At 40.7% G+C, this 24,421-nt stretch overlaps 1 protein-coding gene across 4 annotated transcripts; it reads left to right on the top strand.

Moving 5' to 3' along the window:
* The first annotated feature begins 1,719 nt into the window (after positions 1–1,719).
* Positions 1,720–24,155, top strand: LOC143849987 (uncharacterized). 4 transcript variants are annotated; one of them, XR_013235931.1, is made up of 8 exons: positions 1,720–2,428; positions 7,434–7,554; positions 8,024–8,167; positions 9,076–9,272; positions 22,423–22,498; positions 22,685–23,448; positions 23,556–23,784; positions 23,903–24,155. XR_013235931.1 is itself a non-coding variant. In XM_077359331.1 (7 exons), the coding sequence occupies exons 1-6, from the start codon at positions 1,926–1,928 to the stop codon at positions 23,402–23,404; spliced, it is 1,761 nt and encodes a 586-aa protein (XP_077215446.1). In that variant the 5' UTR covers positions 1,720–1,925; the 3' UTR covers positions 23,405–23,448; positions 23,890–24,155. The 4 variants fall into 4 exon arrangements, 2 of the variants coding, with proteins under 2 accessions (XP_077215446.1, XP_077215439.1); XR_013235932.1 differs by having other exon boundaries at positions 23,890–24,155; XM_077359331.1 differs by lacking the exon at positions 23,556–23,784 and having other exon boundaries at positions 23,890–24,155.
* Positions 24,156–24,421: the final 266 nt, after the last annotated feature.

Raw genomic sequence — 24,421 nt, 5'->3', positions numbered from 1 at the left:
GCTGGTTGGTGCTTGGAACATTCAAAAAAGGGTGGCCCAGTGCACGAGGCTCCTGCCATGGCAGAGTCTTAGGTGGGCTAGATATACGCAGCCTTACCACTGCTTTGTAGAGTGGCTGTTTCCGTGACTCGAACCCGTAACCACTAGGTCACAATGGAGTAGCATTACCATTGCGCCAAGGCAAAAATAAATACCAATCAAATCAGAGGTTGAATTCATCTGTGATTTTTCCAGCCCCAGGAGAGTTTACTCGACCCATTCCCTATACATAATAGGGCTCCCGCACTGCTCAAGTGTGTGACTCCACTCTGTATTAGTTGGCCAAAACTTCTTTACCAAAATATGTGACAAGTGGTCTACTCAACCAGCCTTCCCACGTTAACAAATAGTCCCCTATGTAAGAACTTTCAAAAGCTGATTAGACAAAATCTGTTAAAAAGTATGCCTATGCATTTGCTCTCTCTCTCTCTCTCTCTCTCTCTCACATTCGACGGTCTGTGAAATGCCTTTTGTGATGGAGCCTACAAATCCCTTTTATGAATTATAAACTTATGCTGTTGATATTGGCATTAGCATGTTTTAATAATTGCACAAACTCCACTTGTCTTTATCTTCTTTAATTGGCTTGAGAGCCCCTTTTGGGAACTGTAATAACCTTTGACAGCTCTTTCAAAAATAAAAGACAAGATGAGTTGGTGCGGTTACCAAACGCACGGTTGTGCTGATATCATTTCCCAAAAATTATTATAGCTTCTGATGAAAAAAAGAGAGTTTGAAGTAAAGAGAGAATACCATTTTAAAAGAGACTGTTAGAGATCTCACCTTGCCACTGCAATGGAAGGATAGAGGAAGGAGATCAAGTGGTCTCCTTTTCCAATTGTACCACCGAAACTGAAATTGGGTTAAACCCGAAATGTTACAAATTTTCGACCGAATTTTTGAAATTTCTGAAATTTCAGGAAAATCCAAAAAAAAAAAAAAAAACTGGACTTTATTATTTATTTAATATTTTCCTAAAATTTCAGCCAAAATTTTGTATGAGATAAAATATTAATTTATTTAATTTCGATAAGGACCGAAATGCATTCCTAAACTGAAATTTTACACCGTGGTTATAACTCATAAATACTCGATGCCCGGGGAAGAAAAGGAGGCAAATATATCATTTCCCCAAAACTACTGGGACTGCAGGACCTAAGACCCTCCAAACATTTTAAGACCCTGACACTGACACCAATTTTAGTAATCACACTAAAGACCCAGTATGACTCAAATAAGTTAGGATTCAAACAGGCCGTAATGCAGACCTATGTGGATCCGATCCTGATTGGAGTCCAATCCTATGTGGATGCGATGCAGACCCATGCGGATCCTAACTGGGTCCGATATCAAGTGGACACCAAATTTAAGATTTAGATGGATTGTGATGCAGACCCACGTAGGGGTGCAACTCAGGTCGGGTTGGATTGGGCTAACACCAATGGTAATCCAACCCTAGCCTCGGGTCAAGGAAGGTCAGCCCTAACCCAACCCGCCTTCAAATCTCTCAACCCTGACTCAAGTTGGGTTCAGGTTCACCTTGGGCGAACAAAAAAAATGCAAGGAAAAAAAATCATAACCCTAAGAAAAATCACCATTAAATTAGGGGACGTAGCAGGCTTTGGGTCGGGTTCCCAAGGCCTCAACCCTCACCCAACCTGAAATTAAACCTGGTTTCCTTTTCCCAACCCTAACCTCAACCCGAGAAAATGCCAACCCAACCCAAGCCAAAACCAGGTTGAACCCATCGGGCAGAGCCCGACCCAAGTTCGTGGATCCGGTCCTACTCAGGGTCCGTTCTCACCCTCCCCTCCAGTAATGAACCCATCTTCGTTTTATATCTACCCTAACCCTCACAATGAGAGAGAGAGAGAGAGAGGGGAGAGATGAAGGATTCAAAGAAGAAGAAGTTGAGAGAGATGAAGGATTCAAAGAAGAAGAAGAATTGGAAAGAGACGAAGGAATCAAAGAAAAAGAGGTTGAAAGAGATAATGAATTTAATGAAAAAGAAGTTGAAACAGAGGCAGCCATTGAGCCTCCCATTAGAAGAGGAACTCCCATTAGAAGAGGACCCATCAGAAGAAGAAGAGGAAGAGGAAGAGGCCCTTCCATCAGAAGAGGAAGAGGACCCACCATCAGAAGAGGACCCACAATCAGAAGAGGACCCATCAGAAGAGGAAGAAGACGACCCATCAGAAGAAGAAGAGGACCTCCCATCAGAAGAGGACCTATGGACACTTTTAGACCCTCTTGAAAAAGACCAGCTTGTGGAGGATTCAAAGAAAAGGAAGTTGAAAGAATCGCAGGCGTCGAGCATTTCTTCGGAAGATCTGCGGACGCTTTTAGACGGTCTAAGAAAAGACCACCTTGTCGATCTCCTTGTCAAGCTGTAACACACTATCACCCTTTTTTGTTCTTCTATATTTTGTATCTGAAATCTGGGTTTCTCTTATTTTTCCTAGAAATTTGTGGGCTTCCTCTCTATCTTCTGATCCATTGCATGTTTGGTCTTTTTGGATTTTCGGGACCATGTAGGGTTTGGTTTTGTTTACGGCTTGATGTAGTCCAAAACCGCATATTTTCCTTGTTGTGCAGTAGGGGAGGGAAAAAGATGCAGGGAATAGAATACTTTGATCACAACCAACATCCGCCAACAGTTGAAGTGCATAACTCCTTTTCTTTTGGCGAACAATGAAGACATTATCTCTTCCCCTATGCATAGAATCCCTGTCAAATTGTCAATTTCTCCCCAACAAAAGATATTAAGATAGCATGTAGGCCCTTACAATGCTTTGATAAGATGTATTTATAAGAAAAGAAACCCTAGAAGATAACTTAAGACCTAAGGTACTAATCATTTTTTATATAAAAACTTTAAAAATAATGTAATATTTAAAAAAAAAAAAAAAAAAAAAAAACCTTTCTCAAATCATGTCCAAATCGCATGACTTGGTGTCGTTAGATAGGTAATCGAAAAACCTTTCAAACTTTATCTTGAATGGTCAAGAATTTCAATAGGACTGAAAAAAAAAAACTTTCTAATGATACCAAAATCAACCAAATGGACAAGATTTGATGCCTGAAAATTAGGCTACAAATAAAATGATGGAAATAGAGGTTTTTAAAGGTGTCTCAAGAAGCCCTGATTTCCTTTGGGAAGGTTGGAGAGAAGTGTGTTGCTCTGTAGAGAATAAGCAAAAAGTTGTTCAAGTGTGGGCTCCCCCAATCCTGGGTCTTGTAAAGTTGAATTTTGACGAACTAGCTTGGGAAATTCTGGTCCGGCTGGGATAGGTGGAGTCCTTAGAATGAGCTTGGGGAGGTGATGTAGGCCTTTGCAGCACCTATAGGAGTAGCGGACGCCACGGAGACCGAGGTGCGAGCCATCCACCAAGGACTAAAGATATTGGCGCGGATCAGGTTGAAAATGTGATAGTTGAAGGGGACTCTTTGAACGTCATTCGGTGGCTAAAAGGGTCTCAGAAACACCCTTGGTGATTCAATAGTATCTTCAGCTGAATGTTTGGCTTCCTTTTCTTTGGAGTTGCAGCACGTTCGTCGCTCCGCCAACAAGGTGGCGGATAGCTTAGCCAAAGGAGTTTCTAAAGAAGTCTTGGCTTTGTTTGATTCTCTTCCACCATGACTTCTTTCTTTTGTAGTAGCTATATTTCTCTTTTTGTTGCTTTATTTTTACTATACTCGACCACCTCAGCCTTTTTATGAAATAATATTTCAAAAAAAAAAAAAAAAAAAACTCGTCCTCAAGTTTTCTCCCCCTTATCAAGTTTTGAACCATCGAAGAATATTCATCATCTGCAACTGTCGAAGGCCAAATCCTACTGCATAATCCCAAAGACAAAAATATCCACGTTCTTGACTGTCTTGAACTTGAACATGCTTGAAGTCATTAATATCCACTATAGGATTCAATGTAGGATCTAATAAAAACTTATCAACATAAATTGATGAAAAATTTGGTGCAATGTTTTTCCACTTATTCGTATTTCCAATCTCTATTGGCCCACATATTGTCCTGTCAGATCCAACTTCTTTTGATTCTTTAATTATAATTTCACAACGCACACATCAACCATCTCTTCCAGTGAATCATTGATCGCTTTGTCACCATAAAAAATAAATTGCTCATCATCTGAACTTTTTAACAATGGTTAAGAATCCGTCATCAGAGTATTCATCATGTATTGACGATGACTCCTAATTTATGATTTTTTTGCTCCAAATAATATTAAAATGATCTCAAATCTGGTGGTACCCCCAGTCCTGTCATTCGACAACCCTCCTTTGAAGTGATTAAAGGTACTTTGTAGCCATCGTGAATCCACGTAAACGTCGCTACCAAACTTCTTCTTCAACCCATGGAAGGAATCTGCTATGATACCAATTGATGCAGTTCGAAAACTCCGAATTACCTTGTGTATGCGCTAGTGACTAAGATGGAAGAGGTAGTTGAAGAAATTCTAGAATTGGTGTGATCCCTAATTGATGAATTCTCATTTATTTTCCTAGAGGACTTACTATATGTTTTATTACCTATGAGAGATATGCTGAGCACAGATCCATCCTTGGCAATGTTTTAGAGGAGATCTTGGCAGGAAAGCAGGCAAAGTTGATGATTATTCTTCAATACTTCAAAACTCGGAGAAGAAAGAATTTTTTTGAATCATGAAAAAATGATGCCGACAAAAGTGACTAAGAATGTGCGCTATTCAAAAGATTCAAATCCGAGGATGGATTTTCTCCAACCCAGGGAGTCTAATGCACGCCTACTTTTGGCAACTTGGAGCCAAGTGATCATGTTTGCTAATAGTTACCTATATCTTTAGCAATAAATTAGATCTGAGATTCTAAGATAGATTGTTAGGAGTTTTATATCTCTAGTAGTTTCTATATTTTGGTAGTTTGGAAACTTTACTTTTTTTTTATCAGGAATCTAATTTTGAGGTTTTCATATTTTTCAGAGGTTTGTGGTTATTTTTAGGAAGTTGCTAGATGAGGATTTATGTTTTATTATAAAAGATGTATGAAACATTTGATTGATTTTATGAAGCTTCTTTACCATTCAAAAAAAAAAAAAAAATTTGAGAAGGGAGAAACGCGGACGTTTTTCTTTTATCTTTTTCTCTGACTTGCACTAGTAGGTGTGATTGTCTTTGATCTTTAGTAAGACGCCCACACTCAAGTAGCCATGCTACATCACGGCTATATGTCATTAAAGTGAAAAAAAATCAGCCAGGTCCTGTAATGTCTTATCATTCTCGTCTTCTTTTTTATTTTTATTTTTTGACATGGTTGTGTTTTTTAGGCAGGTGTTTAAGTATTCATGGCAACACTTTGTGGGTTCTTATTTTCTTTCATGGGGTTGCAAATAAAATCATGAATTTTACATAGTAGTAGTAGTAGTCCTACGTGCATTCAATTTTATCGGAAAGCTGAATATGTCTCAAATTGGGTATGTTGTGAGTAGCATATAGCCCATATGGTCATGTAATGACATAAAATGTCTCGAAAATTAGCAAATAATGAGCATAATTTTTTTTATAACTTGAAGAAACAGGTGGACATCATAAAGATGTTACATGGTAAATTTATAATAGTTATATGGAAAAGTTTCGTTTTCTTAAAAATAACAGTGAAATGAATTTTTGGGGTCTAGTCATTTAATATACTTTGAATGATGGAAGTTGAATGTTTCTGTATAATGAATTCAAATTCTATCTATCTGATGATCCATGTACATTTATGTGATTATTAAGTTATTTTGTTATTTAGTAGTTATTTATTGAATATGAAAATATGAAGAGAAGTACTAGATATTGTTTTGTTCCAGACTTTGGTCCGCACAGAAGTGAAAGTACTTTGTAGAAGTTTGTAAATTATGTAAAATTATGAAAGTTTATAAAAGCCGACGGAAATGATAATAACTTAATATGAAACCTCTCTAACGCTAAGAAAAGCCTCTGCATAAAAAGACTTTTTGAGTCGGCCGTCTCATATTACGCCTGAAAGATTTTAGGGTTTTAAGAGCGTCTAAACCGTCGGTTATATTTATACATCACTCACTCCTTGCACAAATATGACTATTGTTACACACACTAAAGCCATTTTCATCGTTTTCTAATGGTACCATTCAAAAACAAAAAAAGAAAAAGAAAGAAAAAGAAAGAAACGATGGTAACTTAGTATGAAAATTCAAAGAAATGCTAGAATAAGTACAAATGCATACTTAGAAACTATCACGTAAGCAAGGTAACCATCCATAATGGTTTAACAAGATCAAACACCTTGTGACTTGCATTGTTGTGCATATATATATATTCCAGATATATTTGAAAGCTAATGATTGTGCAATTTCTTTTACGTCAACCTACTCATCTTATTAGTGGAACTTGCATTAATATTTCCTGTATATATATAATTTTTATTATGCGAGTGCATGCAAGGAATCGAACTTCGGACTTCAATCCCCATGGGACTTTCATCAACTCCATGTGGTGCCAGTGCAATGTGTCCACGGGGCATCCATGCCACATCATCATATACATGTATCATCATCACCTATAATGGCGTTTGTGGCACAACAGCATTCATATGTGATGTATTTGATATGCCATATGTTTGTGTGGTGCTTCTGCCATGCTCATATCTTAGAGGTCATGAAATTTCTGTTATCTACAATTAGTGTTTGGGATATTCAAATTCAAAATGTGTGTTTTTTTATCTGATCCCCTCTCAAATTCTTAAACGTTGACACAGTTAAAAGGGTGATGTGGTTTGGGTTATACAAGCTTTCTTTTTGTTGAAAAAGATCAAAATTGAAAAAGTACTTTTAGCTATGATGTAGCTCACTTTTTTTTGCTTCTAGTTAGAGAATTGTCTAAGAAAATGTGTTTATTGAACTCTGTTTGTTCTCCTTCTTATATACATGTATTTGAGACACCATTCAAAAAAGAAAAGAAAAGAAAGATATGTATTTTGAGACTTGGCATTTCTCTTGTATGTCAGCTATTGCTTGTTTAGTTTTGGACCTTTTTTGCACTAAATTTGTGGTTAATTTGAAGAAGCAACGAGGCGGTTTAATGTGAAGTTATTCATAGCTGCTTCAATAGTCATTATTTCTTGTTTTGTTTCAATGTTTTTTTCAAAATTTTAATCCATAACCGACTGAGAAATTATGTCCTTGTTATCTACCCCCTCCAGTTATCGGGGCTATAGGCTTCTGCTGTTTTTTTCATTTTTTTTACTTGGTGTTGCTGGGTTGACATTGTTGTGGTTCCTCTAGAAACTTTCTATGTGGATCAACCAAAAAGGGTGTGTGCATTTTTTTATTGATGTTTGCAATGTGAATTGACTGTGTGTGTGCATGTTGAGCCATGCAGAGGGTCCCAGTATCCTTCAATTGCAGGAGAAATTAGAGGTGCTGCAAGTGCAGATCCTGTTCTCCGAAAGCTTTTTGTTCGTCGCTTGGCTTTGGAGACTACTTCAGAAACCTTGTGTGCTGTGAGTGCATTGCTAATTGTGTGTTTGGATCAAGGATTTAAATTTCAGTTTCGGTTTCTGACAGCCAAAACCGAAATGTCGGAAAAAAAAGAAGCAAATCTCATTGATGTACTGAAATTTCGGCCGAAATCTTGGAAACAAACTTTAAAAAAATCACATTTTCCTGAAATTTTGGCTGAAATTACCTAATTTCCTGAAATTTCGGATTTTGGTGGTTTCGATTTCAGTCCCAACCGAAATCCGAAATTTTGGCCGAAATTTAAAACCATGGTTTTGAGTGCATGAGGCAGTTGTCTACCAAAAACAACAGCCTAGTAGTGATATTCTTACACGTCCAAAGAATCAATCTATTTTTTAGACCTATCTGTTTTAAATTCAGTAAAAAGCTGTCTTTGTTATGCATTAGGATTATAAATGCACTTCAACTGGTAGCATTATTGTAAAATGTTTGAAATATCTTTTTGTCCAGGCACTGCAGATTTATGGAGAAATTGAGGAAGGAGCTGTCGTCATTGACAAGACGACTGGAAAATCACGCGGGTTTGGTTTCGTTACATTCCAACATTTGGAATCAATTCAGAGGGCACTGAGAGAACCCATCAAGTTAATTGATGTAAGAAAATCATTTTTAGGTTTATTATTGTTTTTTTTCCAAAATGACCAACGCATCTCTTTCATTCATTGGAATTTACTCTGATATTCAGTTCTTGAAAGATTGGCATACCTGTGCTAGGACTAAAAATCCGTGTTGTTTTTTTCCACGAAATGCTGAAATGGTAGTAAATCCTACTTCAAAGACCACAGTTTTTGTTTTTTAATGAGAATAAATTGTTGCTCCCAAGACTGAAAAGTCTGCTATATGCCTGCTGTTATATGAGAGAATCCCAATGACAAGACTTATCTCTAATCTTCACCGATTTACTGGAAAGTAGTAAACTATAATGCATGCCTAAAAATGCCGCCGGCTTGTGTTTTTTATTTCAATGTTGGGTATTTTTGTGTAGAGTTTCTTGTCCTATTTATGTATTTCTATTTTTTCTGACGCTGGTTCTACTCTTTCTTAGCAAAAATGGCATTTTTCTTTTCAGAAAAGCCGTTTTAAACTTTCACAGTAAAAAAAAACCTCCGTTTTTTTAGGAGAACATTTTAAACACGTTTAAAAAGGGCGTTTTAAATGTATTAAACACATTTTTTTGGTCAACTTCCAACTTTGCCCCTATTATTTTGTAACTTGCAAAATTTTAAATGCATTTTTCTGTGTTTTCATTTTTTTGGGTACGTTTTTTTGAACCAAAACCGTATTAAACTCGAATTTTTGCTGTCCCGTTTTATTGTTGAATCACGTTTTGCTAACTATGGCTCTACTAGCCTTTTATAAAAATCTACAAAAATCTGTTGTTGTGGTACACGAATTTGGATTTATTTGTAAAGTCTTTCAATGTGATTATTTTTCGTACCTTTGTAATATCCTGTTCTCATCCCAATGGCTATGCATGATCCTTGCTTGGATTGCATTTTCAGGGTCAAAAGGTTATCTGTAAGCTTGCCTGTGATGGGCCAGACAGTGTCTCTCTAACCACCGATCTAGCACAGAGAAGGCTCTATATTGCGGGCTTGTCACCCGATATCTCAAGCGAGACATTGCTCAATTTCTTCGGCAGGCATGGTGAGATAGAAAGAGGCTATGTTTCTGTTGACAGAGAAACAGAGAAATCACGGTACAAAATAGCACTCTTTTCTCTTTCTTTTTTCCTGTTCTTTTTTTCCTGAGCAATATCAAAGGCAAAGTTGGAACCAAATCAACCCTCCTACAACAGAATCATGTTTCTTCCAATGATAAGACCAGATACATTTGATGGTTGTATTTGATCATCTCGGTTTGCTGCTTTTAATGAAATTTTCTACCATTCAGAAAAAATAAAAAATGATAAGACCAGATATATCTGCCCCTTCTCTATTTATTCCATCTAGGGCTGCACACTGTTTGGACTGGTTCGGTTTAGGGAGTTTTTTTTAACCGACCCAATCACATCGGTTTGGAGAAAATCCAAACCGTAACCAAACCGATCGGGGGTATAACTGAACCAAACCGAGCCGAATTTTGGCAGGTTCGGTTCGGTTCACGGTTTATCCGGTACAAATCCAAATCAAGTCGTTAAATACGTTTATCTATACAAAAAAAAAAGAAGGTTTATCTATCCAAATCAACAATCAACGGTGTGCAACGAGACCGGCAAGCTCTCTACGTAAGCTCTCTCTACCTCCCCGCCTCTATCTCTCGTTCTCTCCTCTCTCTCTCTCTCTCTCTCTCTCTCTCTCTCTCACGAAACAAAAAATGAAGAGACCCCTCCCTCTCTAACCCTAATCGAGGGCCTTATAAAGGGGATGATATATCCCCCCCCCCCCACCCAACAACAAAAAAAAAAAAACCTTTTTCTTCTCTTGGACAGCCCCTCTAAGTATTTAGGACTATTCTTTTTACACTTCTAAGGCGTAGTCTAAGGGGAACGGGTGAATGTATTCTTTACTTTTGAATACAGGGAATTGATATGGACACACCTCCCTTGTTTAAATCACCCCTCTTCTCTTTGCAAATGAAATAACTCACCTTAGATTTGACAATGACACAAAATCAGTTCGTCTTTTCCTTCATTTCTCGGTTTGGTTCAGTTAATTTTCGGTTTAAAACTCTAAAACCGTGAACTGAACCAATGCCGAGAAAAACCAAACCAATGCCTAGTAAAATTCTAAACAGTGACCGAACCAATGCCGAGAAAAACCGAACCAAACCAAATTGAAAGGCCCGGTTCGGTTCGGTTTATCGGTTTGGCCGGTTTTTTGTGCAGCCCTAATTCCATCTGCCATGTCGTTTGATGATCTTGGAATATGCATTTAGTATGAGATGTCAACCTAGTAAAATCTAATACTTCCACCATGATGAATCTCACCATTTCCAGGGAGCTGATTATAACCTCTTAGCTTATGCTATTACATTCTCTGAATCCGCTTCACTAAACATGCTTGATGGTTCCTCCGTGAAAATACATAACTTGGTTAGGAAAGCTCTCATTCTGCCGTTCTCTTTTCTTTTTTTGAATAATGGCCAATTATTATTTTTGAAATGGTTGAATAGTGGCCAATTTTATTAATAAAACAAGATCGAGATGGTTGAATACAAAGATGGAAGAGAGTCGAAATGGAAAGATACAACAACAAAATAAAAAGAGATAGACAAAAAGTTACGGAGGGAGATGGTCGAACAATGCGAGAGCTTCCTTAGCAACTCCCTCTCTCGCAAGCCGATGTGCAACCTCAGTAGCGGATTTGCGAACATGTCGAAAAACAATGGCAGATGACCTAATATGGTCCTTGCCTTCAACCTTGTATTCTGGGGCTAATAATGTCACACGAATGTGTGACCTGTTCTGTTCTCTGATTGGTTAGGATTCCAACGTTGTGAGATGTCTCTTTTAGACCATTTTAACTCTTATTAGGCTCTTTGTCAGCAGTTAGATTTACCCATGCCCTTTACTGTCGATCCTGTTGAGCTTGCGTGTCGCAAGGAGGAGATGTGCGTAGTTCGATATTTGGATTCTTTAGGGCCAGATTTCCTACAGTTCCGCCAGCAGATTGTAGGTTCAGGTAGCTGGCCATCACTTTAGGAGACATTTTCTCAACTTCAGCATATGAGGGCTCTTCTGACGTCAAATAATACTCTTGATAGTTCTGCCCTTGTTACCTCTTATGGTACTGACTGTGGCTGGGGATCTGACCGTGCTGGTCGTGGTGGTTGGGGTCGTGGCCGTGGTCGGGATGTTACTGGACGAGGCTGTGGGAGGGACTCTTGGAGTGGTCATGGACGTGGGTCTCGATTCTGTACTCACTGTAGGTTGGAGGGCCACATCATTGATTACTGTTATGACTTACATCCAGAGCTCTGTCCTTCACGACCTACGGAAGGACGCACCTACTGCTTCCGTTGCTACATCTGATGGCTCTGGTTATGCTCTTGCTACTCCTACACATTTACCTCCTATCACTTTGCCTGCGGCTGATCGGATGGTAGTCAGTCGTATTGAATATGAAGATCTTATCCGCATGCGTGATAGAGGCAAGCAACATGCTGCCACCTTTGGTCAGCCAGGTAGCTTGTCTTGTTTCCTTTCTCGTCCATCCTCTGAATCATGGCTCATTGATTCAAGGGCGTCCCATCATATGACTGGTAATTTTCAACTTCTTCTTTCCAGTCAGCACCACCTACTGCGCCTCGTACTCTTACATTAGCAGATGGAACTACATCACCTGTCTCTGGGGTTGGAGTGGTGTCCATCTCTAATGGTCTTTTATTATCTTCTGTTCTTTATGTTCCTTTCTTCCCAGTTAATCTATTATCTGTGCGTCACTTAACACAAACTTTGATGTGCTCTGTTTCATTCTTTCTTGCTTATTGCACTTTTTAGGATCTGAAGACTGGGACGAGGATTGGTTGGGGCCGTGAGATGGGTGGCTTATATTACCTTGATTTAGTACTTGCTAGCGCTGCTCTTCGTACCTCTGTCGACGCTTATCAGTGACATTGTCATCTGGGTCATCCTCCTGCAGACAAATTACGAAAATCTCCTTTTCTTAATAAGTCTATTGAGTCTTTTTCATGTGAGTCTTGTGAGTTGGGAAATGACCATCAAGTGTCTTTTCCTTCGCGTGGTGGTCGATGGTCGTCTAGACCTTTTGAGCTTATTCATTCAGATGTATAGGTCATGCACTAACTGCTTTATATGGTTATCGGTATTTTGTTATATTTGTTGATGATTTCTCGCACTACATGGTTATATCTCCTCAAGCAGCATTCTGATGTGTTTACTGTTGTTCGTAGTTTTTATTTTGAAATTGATAATCAGTTTAAATGCTCTATCTCTTATTCGCGCACTGATAAGGCCAAGGAGTATTTTTCCATTAGTGGTGGATTTAATCAATTTCTAGACTCTCGAGGCATTATTCATCAGTCTTCCTGTGCTTATTCTTCCAAATAGAATGGGGTTGCTGAGCGCAAGATCAGATACCTTTTAGATATAACTCGCACTATCATGTTCCAAATGAGAGTTCCAAAGGTCAATTGGGGTGATGCCATACTCACGGCATGTTTTTTAGGGAATCGACTGCCATCCTCTGTACTTTCTGGTGAGACACCATTCTCTGTCCTTTATCCTCTGGGTAATCCTTTTCCTTTATTACCTCGTTGGTTTGGATGTACTTTCTTTGTTCACAAGTTAGCCACGAGACTGGATAAATTAGACCCTCGTTCGGAAAAATGTATCTTTTTGGGTTATTCACGGACTCAGAAAGGATACAAATGTTATAGTCCTAGGCTGCGAAAAACATTTGTTTCGGCATATGTATCTTTTTTGAGGATACTCACGATTTTTTAGACTCTCAGGTTTCTACCGATGACCCGCCAAGTTTAATTTTACCTCTCCTCGCTCCGGATGTTATTACTAATAGTCTTCAATCACCTTTAGCCGAGCCTGTGAAAGATTCTTCCTCATCAGCTGAACCTATGAGAGATTCTCCGGAAGTTTCTACTGTGCATGCGCCATTAGTATACAACCAAAGTCCAAGACAGGTAGTTCTGCCTCCATCTCCTCAACCAGCCAATCCTACTTCTCTGTCTGATGACCATCCTTTAGGTAATCCCCTTATCATCTCTGATTCTCCTATTGCTACTCGTACCCGTTCACGTACGACTGCTCATCCTATTTCAAAGTTTGTCTCTTATGATCATCTTTCACCCAAATTTCGCTCATTTGTTTCCAATGTTTCTACTATTTCTATTCCAAAATCTGTTACAGAGGCACTGGCTCATCCTGGCTGGCGAGCTGCTATGGATGTAGAAATGGATGCCCTTCACTTAAATTGTACATAGCAACTTGTTCCACTACCTTGTGGTGTGCAGACAGTTGGATGTAGATGGGTATTTGCAATTAAGTATCAGCCTGATGGGACGATTGAGCGCATCAAAGTGAGGCTCTTTGCAAAGGGTTATACTCAAACGTTTGGTGTAGACTATTAGGAGACATTTTCCCAGTAGCCAAAATCCCTTATGTCAGAGTGCTGATCTCCATTGCAGTTAATCGTGGTTGGCCTCTTTATCAGTTAGACGTGAAGAATGCCTTTCTTCATGGTGACCCAACTGTGGAAGTTTACATGGAGGGTATGTTGCTTAGAAGGAGATGGGTTCATTAGTGTGTCGCCTTAGGAAGGCAATCTATGGGTTGAAGCAATCTCCAAGGGCTTGGTTTGGTCGTTTCAGTTGTGCAATTATGCGGTTTGGTATGAAATAATGCTCGATTGATCATTCTGTGTTTAGCCATCACTCCTGTGCATGATATGTTTTGCTAATTGTTTATGTAGATGACCTTGTTATTACTAGAAATGATCAAGACGGAATACATAGGCTGAAGATGTTTCTTCAGGAAGAATTTGCGACAAAGGACTTGGGTCTTCTCAGGTATTTTCTTGGAATTGAGGTGGCTCACTCTAAACGTGGTCTTTCTCTATCATAGAAAAAGTATACTTTAGATATTCTAGAAGAGACAGGCTCCATGGGAATAAAACCAGCATCTGTTCCTATGGATCCAAATGTCAAACTTCTTCCCGAACAAGGAGATTTATTGGAAGATCCAAGTCGATACAGGAGACTAGTGGGAAAGTTGATTTATTTGACTGTTACTTGACCTGACATCTCATATGCTGTAGGAATGGTAAGTCAGTTTATGAGTTCTCCTCACACATCTCACTGGGCTGCAGTACTTAAGTTTGGTTCTCCAATTTCTTCCATCTCAGATTACACCTCCCCGACTCCTCCTTGCTTGGAATAGGCACCTCCGGATCCTTACCATTCAAAAAAAAAAAAAAAAATGCACCTCCGGATACGTCATCCCCTCCACCTCTATAGTGTTCCACTCCACTTCGTTGGAATGGATTTCATTTGTCTCCTTCAACATTTTTCTCTTCAGCTTCAGAAATGGTCTCCTCTTGAGGGAGAGTCATTAGATTTTCTGTTTTTATGGCTCTCCGGTGAGACGATGATGTTGGAGAATTCCGCCCAAAACTCCTCAAACAGCCTATTGAAACAAGTTCTGATCTTCTGTTTGATAGATTTTCTGGTGTTTTTACCACCGAATACAAGGCTCCTTTTTTTTATTGCGTCTGGTTCTCTTTAGTTTAAGATTTCTTCGGAACTGGTTATAGACCGTCAATTTATGGTTCGGATTACCTTCTCTACCCGGTCTTTAGTTCCACGGCCGCATGGCTCCCCCCTGTAGTGCATGCGGGTGTTCTCTATCCGATGGTTGCCACCTATCCTCATCAGTGAAAAATCTTATACCATGTTTCCCAGCATGTGTGATAGCGGTTCTAGTGATTTGCCTCCTGTCCAGGACAACATTTGCAATTTTAAAATGTGTCCCCACTTCATTTATCTTGCTTATGCTAGAAGGCATCCCACCCTCGAGACGTGTGACACGATCGGGAAATGTGTTCGATCCGCATGCCTTTGCGTATGCCTCCCCCCCCCCCTCTTAGGCATTCCTTTGAAGGGAAGGCACCTCATTTACCATCGCTTGATTGTCGACACGTGTCCCTACAGCAGGCCCTCTACTTTGCCCTACCCCTGCCATAATAACAGGTTCTTCCATACAATCTTCACCACGCGTCCTTACCAGCAGACGGTTGTGTACCACCCTCGATGTTTCCGCCAATTCTGCCTTTTCCCCATAATTTAAATGAGCGGGTGGATGATGATCATCCCCTCTATGCTCGGAATCGACTGCTACGATCCCTTTGCCATTTCTCATCCGTTCAACGATCCAATTCACTGTCCGATTGGGATCCCAAATCAATCGACGGTGTAGCACATTTCTTCCTCCTTGTGTTACCGGACAGAGAAGGGAATGCTTTTGTTCTATTTTCCTATCCACCTGCCATTGTCCAAGTACCATTGGACCAGAGATTCACCTCCTTATCCGTCGTGTCCTTCATTCCGCCCCTATCTTCTTCTTCCTCAAATGGATAATGATTTATCTTGGTATTAACTGGCATTGCTCCCATATCTAATTTATCATCATATTCCCCAACCACACCGATTGAATAGCAACGATTCTCCACCTTCAAACGAACATACGAACAGAGAAATTTCCATTCAGAAGTAAAAACCTTCGCAGACATGTACTCCATACATTGTGAGTTTTTCCCTTCTTTTCTGATTTCCATCACAGTTTCGAAAAGCCCGAACAGAGTTTCGACGGTGGACGACGCCCATGCGTGCAGTGGAATCCCATAGAACCGAATCCAAATCGCTTTAGCCCTCGTCTGTAGTGCGTTCCAGGGACAAAGGGAAAGTAAGAATCTTCCATAAGCTTGAGCACCCCTGCTTAATATGGACACGGCCTGAGATGCTCATCGAAAACGTCATGCCATTGATCCTCGTCGTAGACCTTCTTCTTGCAACAATCTCCACTTATCTCCAGCGCATCTAGAGCTTGCTTGACTGAGTATCCACGGTAAATCAGATTGGAGATTCTTTTGCCACAAACACAATCGACTTGATTTACCACCGTACCATTTTTCAGCACATCCCTGTAATCCACACCATTTCTCTTTCGTGAATCTTCCTTTGGTCTGCCGTCTGCCATTTCTCCCTTCAGGATGTTTTTCCTGTAATCGAACACTTAAATTGATTAGTAATTTCTGAATAAAAAGTACGGAATGCAATAAAAAACTTCAGAACGATCTTTTATTAGAAATAACAAGTCGAAATCCAAACAAGATGTTCTACAGGACCCCACACATCTGAATGTACTAACTCAAAATGACGTGAAACATGTCTGACAACATTCTAGAAGGGAAAGACACCCAGTGATGTTTTCCTATTTTTTTTTTTTGAAAAGGCCAACATAATATATATATAAAAGAAGAGGGAAGACCAAGGAGGTCACCCAGAAAGAAACACAAGGATAAAGAAAAATACAAGGGCCTCAAGGAGGCAGAAAATAAAAAAACTCCAATCCCTCCTTGATAACACCCTCCCGAGCGAAGGCATCTGCCTCGCCATTTGCCGATCTGCGCACATGAGCAAAGGAAATAGAAGTGCCACTAACAATATCATGAATCTCATCAAAGATAGACCAAAATCTCCAAGGCGGCAACGCTTATCCCCGAAGCCATCTGATAACATTCAAAGAGTCGCCATCCACAATAGAGATATCCAAAGACCCCATATCTATATGTTTGATGCCCTCAAAAACCGCTCTAACCTCTGCTTCACTGGAATCACAAACACCCAGAGGACTAGAAAAAGCCCATAAAGATACCACTAGAATTGCGACACAAACCGCCGATGCTCGCCGGCCTCGGGTTGCCAAAACTAGATTCGTCAAAGTTAAATTTGCCCGCCAGGAGGAGGCGGGATCCACTTTTGCACCACCTTGGAACTAGAAGACCCTTCTGAACATATAACACGCCAACCTTCCCATAAATCAAAAGCTGAAACAAACTGGAAAGGGGGTAAGAACCTAGCCCACGCAATAACAGAAGCTATGATACTGATATAAACTCTATGAGCTAGTTTGTGGACACCCTCAAAAACTCTGGCATTCCGCTCCTTCCAGATCTCCCAAAATGTAATAAACAGGCATATGTTCCACAAAATTCTCCTTTCTTCCACGGCACCAATTCCCAGCACAACAACACATCCAGAATAGTACAAGGAAACACCCAACATAAACCAAATCTCGCCAAGATCAAACCCCACACGGTTCTAGCAAAACTGCAATGAATGAAGAGATGACTAGCCGACTCACCATCTTTCAGGCACAGAGGACAGTGATCCACCAGAACCATTCTCCCTTTCCTATCTTACATGACTCACAAGTAAAAGACAGAACTGGACTAGACACCAAATCTGACTTTTTGAGCTTTTCAGGAGAGGGGTGGCCCAATTGACAATGCCACCGATACGTATCAATTGAACTCCGTAGAGTGATACCATCACTGCCTTGATCAAGATAACGCATGCCATCTATCTCATGAGCCGAACCAATCTTCTTCCCAGTTTTCAGTTCTTGAAAGACACAATAAGAAGGGAAAAAGGAAACAACATAGTTAGATATTTAGTGAGCTGACTAACAGGGAGTAAATTAAAAGAGAACTTAGGAACACAAAGAACATAAGACGAAGTAAGGCCCGAGTGAGGAGAGACTACGCGAACTCCTGAAACAGGGATGTAGTTTCATCCGTTAAAGTAAACAGTATGGCTTGATGATGGATATGACGGAAAAGAGGAAAGATTGTTAGGTTTACCAGTCATATGATTGGAGGATCCTAAATCAATGAGCCGGGATCTAGAAGAGGTAGCAATAAGAAAGCAAGAGGGGTTTCTACCTTTTTTTTTGCTAAAGTGGCATTCGGTTGCTTGCCTTTGTCTCTCAGGCACAATAGCTCATCATAGTATCATACTTGGCGTGAGACACAAGCATAGAATCATCCTGCTCTACAGGACCAAAAGAAGGCTGTGTGGATCCCTCAGGCACACTCGCGAAGGCATGATTAGCTGAACAAGGACGTAGCTCTGGGTGTAAATCATAGCAGTAATCAACGGAATGTCCCTCCAGAAGACAGTGTGTGCAGAACCTAGTCCCTCGACCACCAAGGCCACTACCTCCCTTGAGTCGCAACCACCATCACGACCTCATTGCCCTCTACGTTAGTCAAATCAGCCACCACGGTTACTACGATCACCCCCCTATATGAGCAACAATGGCAGTACGATCGACAATGGGATTACTGGGCCCTACAATCCGCATAAAGTGTTTTACCCGGGAGAACACTTCATCAAGAAAGGGCAAAGTGCCTAACCCAACGATCTGCTGACGAATCAAAAGAAACTTGGGTCATAAGTACTGGACCACCTGCAAGTCCTCTTGGCGCTTGGCTAGCACTGTAGCGTCCGTGGTGAATGGCATATACACATCCAACTGCTCACATGGTGCAAACCGGGGGTTCGCGGTTAATTTCGAAACTCTAGTAGCTCAATGGGCAATGTTCTTACAATTAAAGTAGTTAGCCATATCCCAAATAGAAAACAAATCTTTTTTTTAAAATAAAATAGAAAACAAATCTGATTTAAATAACCGCGAATGAGAGATTCTACATAATGCAACTAACACATGCATCCATCATTAATAGAGAAAAGTAACGAATAGGTCCAAAATAAAGAACTAAGTTCATTTTCTAGCATATTAGGAGGAGAGTTTATGCAAATGAGATGTGTTGATGTGTTGCGCATATTGTAAATCTTATTGTTTGTGATGGTTTGAAAGAGTATAATGTCTCAATTGCTAGAATTCGTGAGGCGATTAAATTTGTGAGAGGTTCATCTAGTAGGACACACAAATTCTGGGAATGTGTCCAAATGGAAGGAATACAAAGTAAGAATCTATTGTGTCTGGATGTGTGTAGAATATATCGAGGGCCCAAAACCTAAGCTAATGTGAAGGAAATATAACCCTAAACAAGTGGTATAAATGAGGGATCGGTCCTACGGTGAATGGGAGACTAAAAGACAGAAATAAGGCTGAAAATACACGAAAAGATCTCACATGATGGCACAACAGTCCCTACACCTCAGATATGCACAGATGAGGCCCCAAGAGAATGGCGGAGAAGCTCATCGGCACAATCCGTACATGGGACAGCAGCAACCCCAAAAGAATATATGAAATTGAGGAGGAAAAGAGGGGAAAACAAGAAGGAAAGATGTAGAACAGGTAGAAGAATAAGTAGGATAGGAAGAGAATAGAAACAGAATAAGAAGAAGAGGAAGACAAATGAGGAGGAGTTGGTGGAACGAAGAAAAGAGAAGAGGGGAGGTCAAAAGGGAATAAGAGTGTGGGGAATAGAAGGAACTATGAGAGAAAGAGAGAGTTTGAAAAATAGATCTTATAAATAGAGAAAGAGATGGACGCTGTTTGACAAAGAGATTTCAAGAGAGAGAGAGAGAGAGAGACGCCCATTAGCATTATAGAGAGGGGCGGTTGCCTCCTTTGCAAGAAACGTGAATTCCAATTGTAAATTAGGGTTGCTTTCTTCACTTCACCCTCTTATATAAGATATGATATAAGTGTGGGCCCATTTCTAGCCAATCCGGCCCTCTTGGGATTTGTGATGCGTCAGAGGCCGAAGTGAAGGCGGTATATTACGGCATTAAAAGACTTGATAAAGAATGTATGGATCGTACCATTGTGGAGGGGGATTCACTTAACGTGAGTAGGTGGTTGAGAGGGGCGGTGGTGCCCCCTTGGAGATTTTCTTCTATTTTTGATGAAATAGAAGATCTAATCTCGGGCTCTGCTGTAGTGTTTAATCATGTGCGGCGGTCGGCTAATGGGGAGGCAAATTCGTTGGCAAGGGGGGTGGGGGAGCAGTCGTTTGGTTTTGGAGTGGTTTGATTTCCTTCCTCCGTAAGAGTTGTATTGCTTTTTCCGGTTTTTTTTATTGAGTTTCTTGTATTTTGCTGTGGTCCTATTTGGCCCACTCCCTTTTTTCTTTTATAATATTATTCTGCCATTTAAAAAAAAAAAACTTACGTGACTTAAATTATAATGAAAAGGCATAACTACCCTCCCTATGTAAAACATAAACAACTAAAGTGCAAGGGCAAAAAGGGTCTATTTATGGGAAAACTACCAAAACAAGTGGGTAAATGGGTGAAAGGTGTGGGACCTAGATGTTGTGGACATCCCCCACATCTAGGCTCAAAATACTACTAAAACTAACCATATATCCTCGAATAAAATAAAATAAATAATCAGCGAATCAAGTAGAAAAGCAAGATCCAACGGCCGGATCACATCATCACATAGTTTCACGGCCTGAGAATAATGCTCGGAAACCGACACATCACCACGCCTTAAATGAAGAAGTTCCGAGTACACATCACATATCATCATAAGATTATTGACACCCAAGTAAAGAGTCTTGGCGCGCTTCCAAACTGCCTTGGAAGTATGGAGATACATCATTGGGCCATTAATCTTGGGCTCCAAAGCATTCCAGAGAAGCGTCTGAATGAGTGCATCCTCCTGGCTCCACTTGATATACAACTTGTCATCAACATTAAGAGAATCCTCTATAACGTAATCAGATTTACCCTTAGCCCGGAGAAAAGTCTCAACCGCTCTACGCCGCGATGGGTAATTATATCCATCAAGCTTGATGATGTCATCTGGACCAAAGGGACCTCCATTGAAGAGAAACTAGAGGATGCAAGAGGAGACGCAACCATGAAAGTACCAACGGCAAGCAATCAAACCTCAACCAACAACGACAAAGAGACAACACCCAACAATGACAACGAAGAAAAATCACAAGGGCATTAAGAACGCGGCCCAACACACCATCACGCTGCTCCGGAACATAGAAAGAAGCCGAGCACACATGCAACCACCATCGACGATGAGTAAATCAGTAACAACATCGGTCAGGAGCCGACCACAAGTTCAAAAGAAAAAAAAGAAGAGTTTAGATCATAAAACATATTATCGAAAGCAAGGAGAAATCCAAAATAGGGTTTTGGAAGGGTCGATGGGGTGATGAGAAGTGCGGCTAGGGTTAGAGGTGGAGAAGGGGCAGCGACAATAGGAGAGGTGAGTGTTTGTGTTGTGGAGGAGGCGTGGGAAGTAATGTAACATATTTACCCATGGCCCAGAGAAAAGTCTCAACCGCACTATGCCATGATGGGTAATTAGATCCATCAAGCTTGATGGATGTCATCTGGACCATAGGGACCTCCATCGAAGAGGAACTAGAGGATGCATGAGGAGGCACGGCCATGAAAGTGCTAACGACAAGCGATCAAACCTCAACCAACAACGACAAAGATACGACACCCAACACCGACAACGAAGAAAAATCGCAAGGGCGATAAGAACGCGGCCCAACACACCCTCATTCAGCAACAAGATCGGTCTGGAGCTGATCACTACAAGTTCAAAAGAGAAAAAGAAGAGTTTTGATCATGAAAAATATGATCGAAAGCAAGGAGAAATTTAAAAATGGGGTTTTGGAAGGGGCGATGGGTGATGAGAAGTGCGGCTAGGGTTAGAGGTAGAGAAGGGGCATCGGCAATAGGAGAGGTGAGCTGTTGTGTTTTTGAGGAGGGGTGGGAAATAATGGGTTAGGTTTAGAGTGGGAATCTGGGCATGGGGAAATAAAACAGGGGTGCCGGAATATAGGATTGGAGAAGGGGGCGGCAGCTATTGGGATAGGGGTAGGATGGTGGGGTACTGTGGGTTGGGGATGAAGAGGGGGCGATGACAATATAGGAATGGAGAAGGGGGCGGCGGCACTATAGGAGTGGAAGAAGGGGGGCGGCGGCACTGTAGGGCTGAAGGAAGGAGGGGCAGCAACACTATAGAGTGGAGGAGGAGGGCGGCGGCTTGCAAGGGTGGTCCCTAGGCATGGTAACTCTAGGGCTCTGATACCATGTTAACTAAAGGAAGACAATGAAGGAAGAGTGTGAGAGATAATCCCCTTCTCACCAATATGATATATATAAATACAAGTACATGATTAGGGTAATATTGGTGAAATGACCAATATACCCTCACCTGACCATAGAGTATTTCAGAACCTAATCTTGTCTCCCACGCCAACCCCCTAAACCTTACACATAATATAACTCTTGATGTGCAGCCCCATCTCAAATTTAAGACAATTAGCCATTGATTTTTATTTTTATTCGTGCTTCTCAATGCAATATGCAGTGGTTTTGTTTTCTGGCCCTGTTCTCATCACTTGAAAAAAAAAATGCAGTGGTTTTGGCTTTGTCACGTACAAGACGGTGGAGGCAGCAAATAAGGCTATTAATGATCCAAACAGGGTCCTGGGTGTAAGTAGGCTATCTCACTTGTGCATTTTTTTGCTCTGCTTTGTGTTAATGAAACCTTGCCTAAATCGTTGAAGGTTCAAATGACTTTAATAAGCACTGCCCTTTGTATCATGAAAGCAAAACCATATCCTTTTATTCAGCAGATTCTTTTGCCACTTGATCATTATTAGGTTCGGTTGGCTGCAGGGGAGGACCATTACTGTAAGGCTTGCGGATTCACACAAGACGAAAGTGGTACAACCACAGCAGCAGCAAACAATGGTTCCAATAGCCACACCCCTTCCAGCCGATTATGGAAAGGCACATGTTACCACAACCCCTGTCGGCTACTCTACATATCCCCAGGCCTTAGTAGCATACCCAAACAACCCTTACCCAACTGCTAGTCCTCAATACCCTCAACAACCCCAAATTTCTTATGCACAGGCCCCTGTAAAGAGAGACCTAGCTCCCCAGGCCTCAGTAGCATACCCAGGTCCTCAGTACCCTCTACAACCCCAAAATTCTTATGCAGAGGTCCATGTAAAGAGAGACCCAGCTCCCCAGGCCTCAGTAGCATACCCAGGTCCTCAGTACCCTCTACAACCCCAAAATTCTTATGCAGAGGTCCCTGTAAAGAGAGACCCAGCTCCCCAGGCCTCAGTAGCATACCCAGGTCCTCAGTACCCTCTACAACCTCAAAATTCTTATGCACAGGTCCCTGTACAGAGAGACCCAGCTCCCCAGTCCTTAGTAGCATACCCATCCATCTCTTACCCAACTGCTGGTCCTCAGTACCCTCTACAACCCCAAAATTCTTATGGACAGGTTGATGTAGAGAGAGACCCAGCTGGACTGCCTTACAGAGCACCTACAGGAGTTAGCAGCTACCCATATTACGCCTTTAGACATGAACGATGGCCTTAAGTATATGCTTATTTTATTGTTGAATCAAGTGTGTCCTTGTTCAGGTAGATCTAAGTCTCTTTGCTTCATGGTTTTGGGAGTAATGGTGTGATGTGAGTGATGTATATTTGGCAAATGGCTTGTGGAACTCTTGATCTGGACTGTTTATCAGGTGTGGCCTGTTGTAGATGGATCATCCTGGAAAACTCATACCGATAAAAGAACCAAAAGATCCTCTAGATTACCTGCAAATAGTTGTTAATCAGAAAAGTCCTTTGCTGTTTTAAGTTCTAGTATAAGATGGGTATGGTCTTCGGGCTGGAACAATTTTTTGGCCCCATTGGCAATCCATTGTACCTAACGAACCGTCCAGATCGAGGGTCCACCCATCCATGTGGCAGGTACACATCATTGTTTGAATGGTTCCAATTAGACCATTTTTCTGGTTTTGATCTGTTTTTCCTGTTATTATTTAGTTTGTTGGAAAATTACATTTTTCTTTGTAGTGCTGATTTTCAGGTGATGTTAGGATTTGGGAGGGCAAAGCAGGCATTGGAGAACTGCAACTGACCTGCATGAGGATTTGAGTCCTGGGGCCAGCAGAGAAAAAGAAGTTTGATTTTAGGAGATGTATTTGGCTGCTGAATTATATGTTTAATGTGCCCTCTAATTTTTATTGTTAATCTAACTTATAATTAGAATTTCATGAGAATTTTTTAAGTGTTAAAAAGCCGTTATTCCTCGCTGTGATTAGGCTGGCTTTGCTCTTGAATCATGGTGTTGGGATAAATGTTCCGCGTAAGACTTAACGAAGATTTAAAACTTGATCAATTATTATATAAGGAAATGAGATTGATATATTTGCAACAAATTTGTCTAAAAATCTATTATCAATCACATTCAAATGAAGAAGCTGATCAGTAGAGCATTGCCTTTGTTAATAGGGAGTTGATCTGATTAACATTGCAGGCATGTTCGCCAACCGTGAAAAAATATCCCATGGAATATTAGTGGGTCCAGTTGTGAGAGACAGGTGAA

This window comes from Tasmannia lanceolata, unplaced genomic scaffold, assembly GCF_043159265.1.
Source record: "Tasmannia lanceolata isolate RefF3 unplaced genomic scaffold, GAP_Taslan_0.1 ptg000003l, whole genome shotgun sequence".
Classification (NCBI taxonomy): Eukaryota; Viridiplantae; Streptophyta; class Magnoliopsida; order Canellales; family Winteraceae; genus Tasmannia; species Tasmannia lanceolata.
The sequence above is the reverse complement of the archived record's forward strand: the minus strand, read 5'-3'. Positions and strand labels throughout refer to the sequence as shown.